This window comes from Abramis brama (assembly GCF_963993115.1).
Source record: "Abramis brama genome assembly, chromosome: 5".
NCBI classification, from domain to species: Eukaryota; Metazoa; Chordata; class Actinopteri; order Cypriniformes; family Leuciscidae; genus Abramis; species Abramis brama.
In genome coordinates this window covers 11,483,781-11,498,878 of record NC_139967.1, presented here as the reverse complement: position 1 = coordinate 11,498,878, position 15,098 = coordinate 11,483,781, and the positions used below count along the sequence as shown (strand labels likewise).

The 15,098-nt window shown below is 36.9% G+C and overlaps 1 protein-coding gene across 3 annotated transcripts in view; it reads right to left on the bottom strand.

Moving 5' to 3' along the window:
• Window positions 1-123: 123 nt before the first annotated feature.
• Window positions 124-15,098, bottom strand: part of atp8b5a (ATPase phospholipid transporting 8B5a) — a 30,625-nt gene continuing 15,650 nt past the window's right edge. For 2 of the 3 annotated variants that reach the window (XM_084114671.1, XM_084114672.1), the window contains exons 7-28: window positions 14,851-14,923; window positions 14,651-14,721; window positions 14,408-14,490; window positions 12,113-12,271; window positions 11,762-11,850; window positions 11,144-11,331; window positions 10,592-10,800; window positions 10,381-10,427; window positions 10,138-10,303; window positions 9,850-10,038; window positions 9,654-9,769; window positions 8,489-8,653; window positions 7,928-8,039; window positions 7,453-7,558; window positions 7,085-7,226; window positions 4,963-5,146; window positions 4,017-4,240; window positions 3,849-3,932; window positions 3,181-3,426; window positions 2,941-3,079; window positions 2,600-2,730; window positions 124-1,776 (exon numbers count right to left, since the gene is read on the bottom strand). In XM_084114671.1, coding sequence (XP_083970797.1) covers window positions 1,456-1,776; window positions 2,600-2,730; window positions 2,941-3,079; window positions 3,181-3,426; window positions 3,849-3,932; window positions 4,017-4,240; window positions 4,963-5,146; window positions 7,085-7,226; window positions 7,453-7,558; window positions 7,928-8,039; window positions 8,489-8,653; window positions 9,654-9,769; window positions 9,850-10,038; window positions 10,138-10,303; window positions 10,381-10,427; window positions 10,592-10,800; window positions 11,144-11,331; window positions 11,762-11,850; window positions 12,113-12,271; window positions 14,408-14,490; window positions 14,651-14,721; window positions 14,851-14,923 — 3,244 coding nt within the window. In that variant the 3' untranslated portion in view covers window positions 124-1,455. The remainder of the gene's footprint in view (window positions 1,777-2,599; window positions 2,731-2,940; window positions 3,080-3,180; window positions 3,427-3,848; window positions 3,933-4,016; window positions 4,241-4,962; window positions 5,147-7,084; window positions 7,227-7,452; window positions 7,559-7,927; window positions 8,040-8,488; window positions 8,654-9,653; window positions 9,770-9,849; window positions 10,039-10,137; window positions 10,304-10,380; window positions 10,428-10,591; window positions 10,801-11,143; window positions 11,332-11,761; window positions 11,851-12,112; window positions 12,272-14,407; window positions 14,491-14,650; window positions 14,722-14,850; window positions 14,924-15,098) is intronic. The other variant, XR_014606259.1, reaches the window with a different exon arrangement.

Sequence of the window (15,098 nt, the reverse complement as noted above, 5' to 3'; positions counted from 1 at the left end):
CTTTAGGGTGAATAATTAATGGCAGAATATTCATTTTGATGTGAACTTTTAACATCTGTGTATAAATAGACTTAATATAACTTAACTTAGTATAAACAGTCAAACTTACACGTTTAAACAATATAAAAACAAGTGTAAAAATGCATTTTATTTGTATAAAATGTTTTTTTTTTGCTTTTACAGAATGATTTGCATAGTACAGTACAATTTCAGTATGGATATGATATATATTAGTATACAGAGTAAAGCTGAATGTTTCTTTCCTGTATTGAAAATACATTTATAAAAAATAATTGTACAGTGTTCCCAAATCATATGAACAAACTAATTAAAAAGTCGATTTCCTTGTGCTAACATTGATTTATGCAAGGCACTCTATCCCCCGGTTTCACAGACAAGTCTTAAACCTTAAATGCATGTTGGAGCTGTTTTAACCGAAGGCAACTCGCACAGGCATATCTTAAAATATGTCACTTTGTTTTGTCTCAAGATGCACACCAGTAATGTTTTTCTAAGGCATGTTTATAAAAGCTACTTAAATGTCCTTATTGAACTAAGGGCTAATCCTAGCTTAATCTAAGCCCTGTCTGTGAAACTGAATTTAATACTATGAATTATGGTTTCAAATTGCTCACTTCATTTCTTTCGAGCTCTGAGTTAAAGTTATAACATGAAAAAAATTAAAATTAAAATTGAAATTAAAGACTGCTGTAAACATATTGTAACCTTCAAAAGTCAAAACTCCTATCTCCTTCTCAAAAAACACCAGCAGAGTAGTATATGATTATTGTAGCTGATAACAAGCTGGTAATGATGGCAAGATATGTGTTAAGCCTTTGTCAAGACGTTGCTGTCAGTTACTGTGAGACTCTGCATCGACTTCCAACGGATCCCAAAATTAGTAAAGAGCGGCTGACGTTTATTTTTAACAATGTCCTTGAACATGTCAGTCCAGTCTTAACTATTTGAGGGCCATGGTGTGGTGTGGTGTATACTGAACTCAGGACTTATGTCAAAAGGCAGTAGTGGACAGTACCTGGAAGAGGAAAAGAACAGGAAACGGTGTTTTGAATTGAGCAATCTAGATCACTCCTTTTTGACTTCCTGTGTGACATCATAGTGGTGTGCTTTCATTGTTTTCTGTTCCCTTACAGTCCAGTATGTACGTCATTCCCATAGTAGTGATGACATTAGAGAGACCAAGTACTCGCTGTCCTTCAGCATTGATGGGTATTTCAGTTTGCTCTTGCTGTAAACCGCACATGCATTTTGAGTGACAAGTGTGTCTATGCAAACAAGATTTCGTACATTTAAGAATCATTGTTCTTAGTGTTTGTGTATATACTGCTATATATATCAACATAAAACAGCAGCAGTGAAATTGTCTTCAAGAGTTCAAACCTTGTAAACGGCATTTAAGATTTTGGTTGTAGTTCTGAATTAAAAGCTGCACCCTCAAAAGGAAGAGTCTTTAACAGCACGGAACATCTGCAGTGACGTGGGTTCTACTTTCTGTTTAGGGTTCTGTTCTCGCCCGACCGGGCTGTACCCCGCAGACCGACCCGTGGGCTTAAACCCAGGAGAGCGTCCTGCAGGAGTGAAACCCGTGGAGCTAACAAGTGCAGGTCGCCGCAGGAATCTGCGAGAGGTCACAAGGTCACCATAACCTTGGGCGTGAGAGAAGGCGTAACCAGATCGACGCGTGCTCCTGCGGATGAGCCTGGTGTGTCGCGGGCGGGGAGCAGGCTCCTTCATCGTACACACCTTATACCTCACCTGTATTTAAGGAAATATTCATTTGTTCATTGTTTGTTCATCCATTTCATCAAACACTGAGACACGTTTATACTCTATTATTCATTATACTACCACAATTTACACTATAATGTGCATATGGCATAATTCCTCTCGTTCTGTCTTCCTTTTTTTATCTCTATCTTCAGCTAATCACAATGACTACATTTACATGCACATCAATACTCCAGCATTAATCAGAATTTGGCAAAATTACGATTTCTACTGAGTCATGGACAAGCTGCAATCCGACTGCCTCATTCCGTGAGAGAAAATCACTGTATTCTGCATAAATTCACTGTTCTGAATTTAAACAATGCAGTTTCACATTTTTCATCTGCAGAAAATCGATAATTTGCAATATTAAGATATAAAAGAAAAATCAACGCATTTCTGAAGTGACAACGAGACATTTTGACATAAAACTAATAAGTGAGCATAATGGTAGCACCTTGAATCTCTTGAGAAATAACATTGGGCCAGGAAACATGCATTTGTAGACCAGCAAACTTGCAACAAACATGTATACAGGAATATTATGATGCCTGTACATATAAAAACATCATATTCAGAATATGGCTCCAACCCTAATATAGATCTTAAACGGAATTTGATGTGCATGCAAACATAGTCAATTATTAAATATTCAGAAAATGCCAATGAGTGAAAAATTTGCTAAAAATTGAATTATAATATACAAATAGTTCATGGAATAATAATGTAAACTGTAATTCTGTAAGTAAATGGAAGTGTGTGTAACAGTATGCTGAAGATCAATAATGTGCTGTAGAGTGAAGTAACTTACCTTGTCATTGATTGTAGGATAAAACTGGCTGCAGAAGAACCGGTAAACAACCACAGGCAACACACACAGCAGAGCTGTCAAAGCAACAGTCAGCCACACGTTGGACTGGTTAAGACAATTCCGGGCAGTTCCTGGACACAACAAACAAACACACTCTAGTATGCACTCTATTCGCACTACTATTAAGTTTTTCTTAAAAATTAGTATGCAAAACAGCATGTAATATTTCAACACATTTCACATTATAGTATGCAACATTATCGTCACATAACCGTGTGCATTTTATTTCACAGTAGTAAGCTAGTAACAAAAATATAAAAATAAAAAAAAGTCCTGCTTACCTACAAATGCAAAAGAAGATGGACGTAACCGGAAAAGTCCATCGGTATACATGGCGAAGGTCAATAGAAAGAACATTCCTAAACTTCCCCAAACGTAGAGATGGTTAACAACAGTCCAGTATGAGAGGTCCAGCCCCAACTATAGGGAAGATAGAGCAGAAATGAGCTGAAATTAGTGAAAATGAACCATCCAATCAAATGAATAACACGCAGGCACCCGCAGCGCAAGGTTAAACTGACCTGTACACACACGGTGACGGTGAGGCAGGTTTGAGTAATCAGTGCGAAGGACTGATAGTCTGCACCATCTCGCCCGTCGTCTCTCGCCGTGTCATGTATAGCGGCGTAAGGCACAAAGAACAGCACCAGAGAGCTGTAACAGCTGTGAAGAGCACACATCATGAAAGCACGTTTACTGAAGTACTGGCTCAACTGTCCTGGCACATACAGCTGAGGGATCTCGAGACTCCAGCGATCATTCACATCCTGAAGAAACATAAAAAACAATAGTATGTAATATTTCATTTCAATGAAATTGAATATAGTATGCTACAAGGTCTCATTCATCTCCTTAATAACACACAAGAGCATGGTGGAGCATATTTTAGTGTTTGTTGAAGATTAATATAAAAAGAGTCAGCTCCTTGCTCTAAAAATATGTCTGTATCCAATATCAATCAGAATTGCATTTGTTTGGACATGCATAGATATAAATAAATTATCCGTTATGGTGCATATTCTACATCCCAAATTCTGATTAATACAAATATACGACAGCCATATAAAATACCTTGGTTTAAAATTGGTTATGGAAATCTGCTTTGAAACTTTGACTTGACTGATATAACCCAATTTTGTTTAATGAAGGAACATTCTTATTCATGTAGCAACACACACACATATCCTACCTGGTCAAACAGACTCATTCCCAGAACAGGCAGGGCAGTGTATACCAAATTATACAAGGTGATGAAGCCTTCATCATATACTGTCTAGAGAGTAAAAAAACAATTAGTATGTTTATATTAAGCAAAGCTTTTGAAAGGGTAATTGCACGTAAAGAAGAACTGGCTCACCTGAGCGGAAAAGCCGCAAAAAAATGCGTACCAGAAGTGCACAAAGGTAAAGGTGAAGTTCTTATAGAAGAAGTAACGCAGGAACTTGCACATGCGCAGGTATGACCATCGCCCGTGTACCAGCAGGAGGCGCTGCAGGAAACGGAACTGAGCAAAAGAAAAGTCACTAGACAGCACTGCCTGCATCCCCTCCTGACCGCTGATACCCACACCGATATGAGCCGCTGCAGAGAGAGGATAAAGGCAATGAGATTCATTTAAAACAAAAACAAAATCCTTTGCAACAAGCTGAACGATCATTAACCATTATTTATTACTACTGGATTACTACTTGCATGTCATTTACATAATTTGGTGAGAGGACATTCTTCTAGAGAACATTTTATTGGGCACATAATAAATATATAAATAAATAATATCTGCTAAAAGTGCTTTTAAAAGTACATTAGCATATAGATGGTTTCAACACTACAGTTTTGTTATTGTAAAATAAAACTTTAAAAAAAATCGTTTTCTGTAATTGAAAGCTGAAATAAAAGAAAATATATTATTATAAGAATGAAAACTTAAATGAAGAAAACAAACAAAACTACCCGAATACGTTTAAACTGAAGTAGCCTACTAAAATTGCTCAAATTAACTGAAATAAAAATAAAGCTATCGGAAAAAAAAATACTTAAAATGACAAAACCAAACTAACATTAAAATGAAAACTGAAAATATAAAAATAAAAACTGATTCAAAATCTTAATAAATACTATAAGAACTGCAATGCTATTGACAAGGATTAAAACCTACACATTCTAATTCTGATTTAATACCCACAGAAACGTTAGACTTTTTTCACATTCTGTCTAAAATGCTTCTTTTTTTTTTTATCGTAAATCAACACAAAGATGTTCCTACGGATGTTTATTTTATTATTCATCTGTAATGCTGAATTCACCTTTAATCATGCTAACATCATTAGCTCCGTCTCCTATGGCCAGAGTGACCGCTTTCTTATATTTCTTGACGAGCTCCACCACCTGAGCTTTCTGCAGAGGAGTCACTCGACAGCAGATGACCGTCTTGCACATGCACGCCGCCCGCAGAAACTCCAGCTCCATGTTGCTCTCCAGAGCGAATGCCTACAAACACGAAGATCACAGACAATTACATTACAGAGTTACACAGTCACACAATGTGGAAAGTTCCTTTAAAAAATGATTATTTTGTAATTTGTTACAATATTGTGTTACTCCCAAAAAAGGTAACTAATTGTGTAACTAATTGTTTTAGTTTTTTTGTGTGTTACTTTTGCTCAGAGGTGGACGAAGTACACAACTTCCTTACTTGAGTGAAAGTATAGATACTGCTGGTCAAATATTACTCCGTTACAAGTAAAAGTTGTAAAGACCTATTTTTACTTAAGTAAAAGTACAGAAGTACTCGTTTTTAAAAGTACTTAAGTATCAAAAGTAAAAAGTAAATGTCAATGCATTGTTTTATTATTGTTGCATTGTTGTATGTAATACTTAAAGTACCGTATGCCTCTAAATCTATGCCTGCATACCTACCCTCATATCAATATCAAATTTATTTCTAGAACACAGTTCCAGTAGTGGGATTAAATGTGAGATTGAATAAGTGCTCCCAATAACGTCCACAATGGTTTCGAACACCCAAATGCCTGTTCCCTCAAATATGGCCCTATTTAAAGTTTTTTGGCTTTTAGTATGAATATGTTAGCCTTACTGTTATCTATAATCTAGTGTGCTCCAAAAAAGTGACAAAATTCGCATTTAGAAAACCAAACCCAATGTTGAAAATGAAAATCAGGTTTATGTCTGAATCCAATGTCAGATTGACGTTGATCTCCAACGTTGGACAGACGTTGTATTGTGGTTGAAAATTAAAAACTCAGGTTGACGTCAGAAACCAACATCAGTCGGGTTCTGACGTCAACCCGACTTTTATTTTCAATCAATATCCAACGTCAATCTGATGTCGGGTTCTGATGTCAATCAGATGCAGGGTTCTGACGTCAACCCGACTTTCATTTCCAACCACAATGCAACCCCTGCAACCACAATCATCCACTGACTGATGTTACTTTTTACTCAAGGACCTTGACAGAATTGTAGTGGAGTAAAAAGTACGATATTTGTCTTTCAAATGTAGTGAAGTTAAAGTAAAAAGTTTCCAGAAAAAATAATACTCAAGTAAAGTACAGATACTCAAAAAGTGTACTTAAGTACAGTACTCAAGTAAATGTACTTTGTTACTGTCCACCTCTGCTTTTGCTTTACTTTTTGTCACCTGGGCTGGGCTTGCTTGTTTTTTGATGAAAATTAAAAAAAGATTTATTTTTGGCAAAAGTAAAGGCCCTTTCCCACCAAAAGTGAAATGAATAAACCTCAGGCTGAAGAAAATGCACATTTACGGCTGTCCAGTAGAGAGCGTAGCAATACATTTTGTAAAAATGAAACACAAATGTGATGTCATTCTTGCTTTTTGGTATGGTTGAATTGGATTATCAAAGGTCAGCAGCAAAGACATTGGCTAATAAAGTGAGATTAAGTATTAAGTATATTTGTATTATTTAACATATTTACTTATTGCAGGTTTGTGTAATATTCTGGGTTTGCATTTCACTGCTTTTATTCATTTTGATAAATACTTAATCTGTTTTTGAGCAAGTGAGATGAGTAAATGTTTGCTAACATTTAGTCTAGAACTACAATAACCATCATGTTAGGTGTCAGTGGATAAATGGGAAAACAAAGTAACTTGCATTACTTATTTGTGTGTGTGTGTGTATATATATATATATATATATATATATATATATATACATACAGTATATACATTGATACATACATACATACATACATACATTGATACATACATACATACATGCATACATGCATACACAAATCAGTAATGCAAGTTATATATTTACACATATATACATAAATACCAGAAATGAGATAGTGTCACTCTGGGCAGCCACACACATCTCAGTGTCACATTAGGACATCAGACAGAAGAAAGTATAGAGGAGTGATAGAGACTCTTTCTCTCACCAGACTGTGTCCGTTTATCACTAGTCCATAATCTCCGTTTACGTTTTCATCCTGAACCACTTTAGGAGTGTTGCCCAGGATAATCTCAGGAATAAGAAATTTATCTTGTTCAGTATCAGGACACATCTTTAGTCGGGCATCCCTTTTCAAAAGAGAAACAAACATAAATATAAGAAGAACAGAAATGAAGTAGAAACATACAACAAATGTCTAAAAACTACATTTTGGATATGAAATTTCACTGAGATAATTTAAATTCTCCAAGAGAACACCCTATTTTTGGAGGCCCACCCAAATGAGTAATGTTTTGCTGCACCCATGCGTTTCAGTACATGATGCAATGATGTCATCGGCATGAGGTATATTACCTCAGCTCCTGTCTGACCTCCTCGGGTGAGTTAGATGTAACTATAAACACGTCGTTCATCTCCTCCCTCAGCAGGTTACATGAGTAGCCAATGTTCTCAGCGGTCTCTATTAGAGAAAGACAGACAGTACAACTTAATAAACAATCCTGCCAAACATGAACAAAAGGGCACACACACATGGTGGGTAATCATTACATTAATTAATGATTATAAATGGCACAAGCACTGAACTCATTATATTACATAATTTTAATCATTGCACTTTCATAATGCAAAACATAGAAGTTTGAGTTTAGGTCTAGAATAGTCTTTTGGAAAAGATTGTGTTCCTTAATGCCTTCATGAGATGCAAAGTACAGTAAAAGACTTAGGTTTACTTTTATGCATGTCAGTCAACTTCAATTTTCCAAATAACACCAGGGATACAGTGAAATATGAAAAGGGGTCACTATTTTAGAATCAAATAATAAAGCACCTTGCTTGTCCCCAGTGAGCACCCAGATTTTGATTTCGGCTTTGGCCAGCTGTTCAATGGTCTGAGCAACTCCATCCTGAAGTTTATCCTCTATGGCCGTGGCTCCAATTAACTACACAAAAAGGACAAGATGAAGAAGAGACGACAAGCATGTTAGCCTCACATTCTAAAAAATAGCTAATATTAAGGGTGAATTAAACAGAGCATCAAATTATAACCTTTAACGGTGCTGAAAAAGAAAAGTTCAGTTAAACAAAACCAAACGGCTGTAGTGAATATTATGTGTGCTGTCTACAAATGAAGTCACAGACCAAAAGCACAAGAGGTGCAAGCAAATGACTGACATAATATTTACATTTGCTGCGATTTATACGATTAAAAAGAAAACGCTAGCAAAATAATCTAAGAATAAATGTGTGCTTTTTCATTCTTGGGACAAAAAAATATTTTAAGTTTTAATATTACATTTTTCTATCACATATTTTCATATCTTATATGATAAGCTAGTCACTTGATATTTTCATACACATATACAAGGATGGTGCTGGATAGTGTGTATACCATCATGTCTTTCTCAATCTCCTCATATAGTTTGTCCAGTTTCTCTTCTCGTTCATCCATGGCCACACTGGACTCATGGTGGCGCTGTTTCCACTCTGAAAAATATTCCTCATCCAAATCCTTATATGCTAGAACAAGAGTCCTCAATCCCTCTCCTGCAAAGTCCTACAGAGTCAGAGAGAAAAATATTCAATCACCATCAAATATAAAGTTAACGTGCAAGATATATACTAGTATATGTTAGTCTGTGAATGACGGGCATTCCGATTGTGAGGAAATCTTCAGCTGGCTGGCAGGAGCCGCCACTGGCATGTCACGTGACCTGTCAGTGGTTGGCTGGCAGTCTGCTTTGGCAAGTTTCAGAAACCATTTATTTTTGGCAATTTTTGTGTTCCTCCCTCTCTAGCTCATTTAAAATGCATCTGTTGATATGATTATGTTCTTTTGTATGATTGATGTTTTGGGTCCGGTTATCCCAATTAAAGCTGTCAAATCGCCGTGATCACGACTGGTTGCTTACTGACGCTTTGCTGGACGCTCAATCCAGCCAGCCACGGTTAACAAATATTCTCTGTTTATGTAATCTGTATGAAAAGATTGAGATGTCAGTCGTTCTCATGGCAACTCATTATCTGCTAATGTGAACATGCCTACAGAGATGCGGGAGTTAAGACCGCAGTTTGAGCCAGTGGCTCGAATTGATAAGGCTCTGGCCCTGTGTCCACAGACAATTCACCCTTTTCCACTTCAGGTGAAGGTGGGGGAGAAAAGTCCTCGACTTCAAATGACCGCTCTGTTGCAAAGCTACTGGCATCACTCCAGTCACTCTCCATCTTTGCGAGTCTGACAGCAGCTGTCAATTAATCCATCACTGCGGGTCTCAGGAGCAACCCCCCCCTCTATCTCATCCCCTCTATCTCCGCTGGGGTCTGCCCACTTTTCCAGCATTTTTCAAATATTGCCAGTGGGTGGAGTCAGGCTCTGACTAGGTTCTGCTTGAGTTTGGGAATTGTTTACTGATTATATAAACAGTAGATAGAAAGCCAAGGCAATTTACAAGGTTTTGTAATAGAACTAAATTGTCTAAAGTGTGTGAGAGCATGAGAAAGATAAATATTTTGCGATCTTATCGTGTTCTCACTAGCGCCCTCTGGTGTTGACTCACATTGAGGTGTTCTGTGGTGACCTCCATCAGTTTGCTGCAGGAGGGATGTAGTCTCTCATAAATGATGGTGTCTGCTCCTTTACAGTACAGGGAGAGTTTGCCCTCTGGATTGCGAACTGAAAGAAAACCACAAACCATATGAGAAAGGAGTCTTCTTAATCACTTAAGTGGTGCCAGCCAATGCCAGTGTGCATACCAATCACAGACATCCTTTTTCGCACGTTGTTAAAGTCAAGGATGGCTAGCAGCTCATAGCTCCTCTGAATCCCCATCTCCTCTATGGTCACTGTCTCAGGGCTGCGCGAGCGGAACACAAATCCGAAATTACGTGCGGCCGTGACCAGAGCGCCCTCATCAGGAGACTGGGCCTGGTACACCAGAACACCTACACAGCAAAACAGAGGGGAGAAAATGCAATGCATGTTTTAATGTACACATACATACAGTATATTAAAAGAAAGGCATGTTATACACAATCACTCACCCTCCTTTTTCTCTTCTGCCATAACAGTGTGACAGAGAGCGAGTAATCTGAAGAAAGCATGAACGTCTGGAAGCTCCAGCTTTATAGCCTCTACCAGACTGTGATCATAAAAGAGGAACTTTGGGTCCGCGAGCCGGTTAAAGGAGAAATCCACTGGTGCCATTTCCTATTATAAAACTCGAACTCATTAACCCAGCAAACTCATTATAAACCCTTGTGTTTGTTTGAAACTTTGCTTCTCACCTCTGTGATCTCCATCCTCTGTCCGCTATAGTGATCGATAACATCTCCTGTAGGGTAGAGAGAAAACACATTTTTAAGTTCAAACAGTATCTGGCTGTTTGATCACGACAGGGGAGTTTTATGTCTCAGGAATACTGCATTGGCAATCTTTTGAAATAATATAGGCCTATAAATATAATAAACAACTGATGCATGTGGGATGGGTCCTGACCATAAGATTTCCCGTTGATGGAGCATTTGTTGAAGGTCATGATGTTCTGGGTGAGCGTGCCGGTTTTGTCTGAGAAGATGTATTTGATTTGACCGAGCTCTTCGTTGAGTGTTGTGGTTCGAGCCTCAGCTGGCGTGTCAGTTCGAGCATGATACATTTTCCTGTCCCAGTTGATGTAGTAACTGTTGCCCAACCGAATCACCTCCATACTGCAACACCAGACACAGAGAATGAAAATGACATTCTTTTCTAAATTAGTGCAACATTTTTGCATCATAAAAAATGACAAACTGACAAAAGTTTAAATGAAAAAAGACAGAAGCGCTGGAGCCAACAGGGCCCAAGAGACCTAGAAATCGTGTGTAGAATATTTCTTCATTTTACATCATAATGTCTTCATTTTATAAGTACTACAGTTCTAACCCAAGTCATAAACTCTCCAAATATTAAATGTAAAAAACTGATTTTCAATGTGTTCTCAGACTTTTAATACATTTTGGTACATTTAGTTTGAATGAATGTTACAAAAAAGTATACATGAACTCGCACTACCTAACATAAAGTGAGATGGGCACCACAGTGTTGAGGATTATAATGTAGGACCAGAAAGTGAGGAACGCTGAAAAAGCTATGTTCTCTTCGCGTGGAAGAAAGGAGTTGAACTTTGACCCTGCCTGGTGTTCCCAAATCCCATTCCCGACAGCCAGAATAATACACATCAGAGCCAGAAGCCCAAAAATCTACAAAGGAAACAACAGATTATTAACCTGTTACCAACCTTGCAATATGTTATGAGCAAATATAGACTTTAAATTATTTTATTATTTATTCATTCTTTGTTCTGTTCACTTCTATTGTCTATATACACTACCTTTTTAGATATATTTAAAAACATAATTTATTACTGTGATGGCAAAGCTAAATTTTCAGCAGCCATTACTCCAGATCCTTCAGAAATTCCTTCAGTTGTGCTACTTAAAGCTTTTGTGGAAGCAGTGGCATGTTTGTACATGATTTTTTGATGAATAGAAAGGTCATAAATAACAGCATTTATTTGAAATAGAACTCTTTTGTAACATGAATGAATCTCAATGCAGCATGCATAATATATTAATAAAAAATAACAAATAAAAACGTGAAAGAGATCTGCAGATTAGACATTCAACTTACAAAGAGCACCAGTACATTCATGAGTCGATCAATGCTCGTCCTCTTAAAGGTGCTTTTCCCACAGTTTTGCATCAACTTGGTCTCTGGGCCTGAAGAACCAACATACTGTATATGAACCACAACACTTTTTCTTTAGTAGTACAATCTACTATAATGAATCCAATCATAAATCCAGTATGATTATTTATTTAAAAGGGTCAGTTTTTGTTTAGTCTGTGGTCTATGGACTGGCAAACCATTTTACACCCTCAAAAACATACATCACACATTCTCTGTAGTAATAAAGAATAATTGAACTGGGACACCAGACAGCTCCAGAACACACATCACACTTCTATCTGAAATAATTACCAGCAAACAGCACCAGGCCAAAGCACCAGTCTGTGTTTCTAAGAGTGCAGCCCCTGAGCAGGACTCGCTCGTTGTCCAGAGAGTATTTCTGTGTGTCGAACGTCAGTGTGCCTGTAAATCGATCCAGACGGTTGTTAGGAGGCTCACAGCACACCTCCCCTGAAGAAAGCACAGAGAAGACCAGAGGAAAGTGTTATTTCTCAGAGACTAGGAAGCTCAGAAGACTTTAGAGTTCTCGGTTATGTTTTAGTAAAGTTTACTTTTTCATGGACAGCATACTGTAGCTCAGATAATTTGGTCTTGGAAAAATGTTGATTTTGACTTATGGTAATAGCCTACACTTCTGAGCAGAAAATGAGAACATTGGGATCTCTTTTGAATTTGTAAGATTACTAGGGGTTTTATGGAAGTAAAATAATACTTTTTGATACGAATTTGAACCACTGAATTTGTGGAAGCGAATTTGTAAAGCGAAATAAAATGGACCGAAAATTGCCTGTCGAATATTATAGGTTGTATTTTTAAACAGAATGAACATTTTCGAAGTGAAATCTGAAAGGTGAATATGGATTATTGAATTTTTAATGATGAAAACATGTGTGAAATGTTTTGAATTGAAATATTCACAGCTTAAATATACAACCATGTTGAATTTCAGCCCATAAAAATGCAAGCCCTAAAACCACAATGCATTAAAATACAAGCAGGGTTAATGCAATGCATTTTTTTTCAAGTAGTGCAATTCAACAAGCTTTTTTGTTTCAAAAACATTTGTCATTATTTTACTTTTTTTGTTTAGGAGAAAAAACTGAGAAGAAAGAAAAGTCTCATTTTGCTTATAGTTTCATCACGTTATCTAGAAAAATAATTGACATATCAAAGATGCAATTTGTTTTTTTTAATTTTGTATCAGCTAACAAAACTGAAAATGTGGATTCACTAGTTGCATGATCATAAAAGCCAAATGTGAGAAAATAAGATTTTGAAATTTTAGTTGATTGCTGACTCAAGTCATTATATTACATATGAAACCGCCGAGATTTAAATTCCCCAAGAAATGGGATAACCTTTTACAGGTGAGAATGTGATGTTTTGTATTTTTATATGCATTAACTCAATAATACAGGTTTTTAAACAGTGGTAACTTTTTAATTTTGTGTTAGCTGACACCTTCGTCTTGTATTGTGTTAGTTTAGCAAAATCATCTGCTGAAATCTATTGCAGATATAGATATTCATACATGCATCTAACTACGGTTGCAGACGCTCAGTCAACTCGCTCTCGAGTGTTTACGGACCATTCCAATATGGCGGACAGCTTATATATTCGGCCCATTGAAAAAGCTGCTAATGAGGCATCTAAATATATATCTATGAGATTTCAGACATGCCCCTCCCCCTTTGGCTCTCCGTGAATGAAAACAGTAGGATCACGGAGGAACTGCGACAAATGACAAAATATCACAAACCACACACACATCTTCAATGTGTGTTTATCACCATTTTCTTAGGACATAATTTCAAATTTATTCTCGAAATTAAAGGGTTAGCCCACCCAAAAATGACATTTCTGTCATTAATTCCTTACCCTCATGTCCTTCCAAACCCGTAAGACCTTCATTCATCTTCGGAACACAAATTAACATATTTATGATGAAATCCGAGAGCTTTCAAGGCCAAGAAAAGTAGTAAAGACATCGTTAAAATAGTCCATGTGACTACAGTGATTCAACCTTAATGTTATGAAGCGATGAAAATACTTTTAGTGTGCAAAAACACACACAAAAATAAGGACTTTATTCAACAATTTCTTCTCTTCTGTGTCAGTCTGAGCCGGCGTTCTGATGTAGAACCCAGAAGTTTACAATGTGCACAGCGTCAGAGACTGACACGGAATTTCATCAAAAATATCTTCATTTGTGTTCTGAAGATGAACAAAGGTCTTATGGGTTTGGAACGACATGAGGGCAAGTAATTAATGACAGAAATGTAATTTTTGGGTGAATTAACCCTTTAAGGCATCTTTACACAGGCAAACTAAACCATGCCTGCTCTGACCCTCCTCAGCACCTACTGTAGTAACAAAACATACAGTTTTAATTGCGGTATAAATGAATTTATGCCACCTCTAAGCAGCATTAAACAGTGACATAAATGCCACTTCAGAAGCGCTTCTGTGCCACCTTTTACAGTATAAATTTGCCATTAGATTTTTGTTTAGATTTTAATGTGGCACTAAAACACTGTCATTAACAGCATTAAGAAATTCTGTTTTTCTTTCTCTCTTTTTCCTCACCATTGAAAGCAGCCAAAGCCTCTAAATTGTCGCCCATATCTCCGGTTACAGTCAGAGCCTGTTTAACCTTCAGGTTTGTTTCTCTGTGTGGAAAAATGACAAATCAGGAATCTAGTACTTCAACTGTAAAAACACAATCCATTGTGTATTCCTCATGAGCTTAATAGAAAAAAAAAGTGTTTAACATAGCTTCAAATATGAAAACCACAGCAACAATCCCTCTGTTTTGTTTCTTGTACTCACCCATCCAGCTCTGCAGTCTCAATGTAGATCAAGTTGAGCGGTTCGCTGCTGGACAACAGGAGCAAATCTGCCTGTGAGGAAGATGCAGAGAGATAAGGGGATTTTAATTCAATATTAATTTACATCTGATCTTGAATCTTTACGTAAAGATTTACAAATTATGTAAATGTAATATAAATGTAAATCTTTAAATGTATTACTGTGACAAACTGGTTGTTCTCCAACTTTATGATGTCTCCCACTTGCACATTCATCCATTTCTCGCTTATCAGTCTATTATGAAAGAGAATGACACATAATTCTGATTACAATAAGTTGCAACACTAAGGGTGTGTGAATCATTCGTTTCTATTTAACTCAACATAAATTATGAATGCACAATCTTGCGGAGCTTGATTTTGACATATGATGAGGGACCACCAGAAATCTAGTGAAAACAGATTTCTGA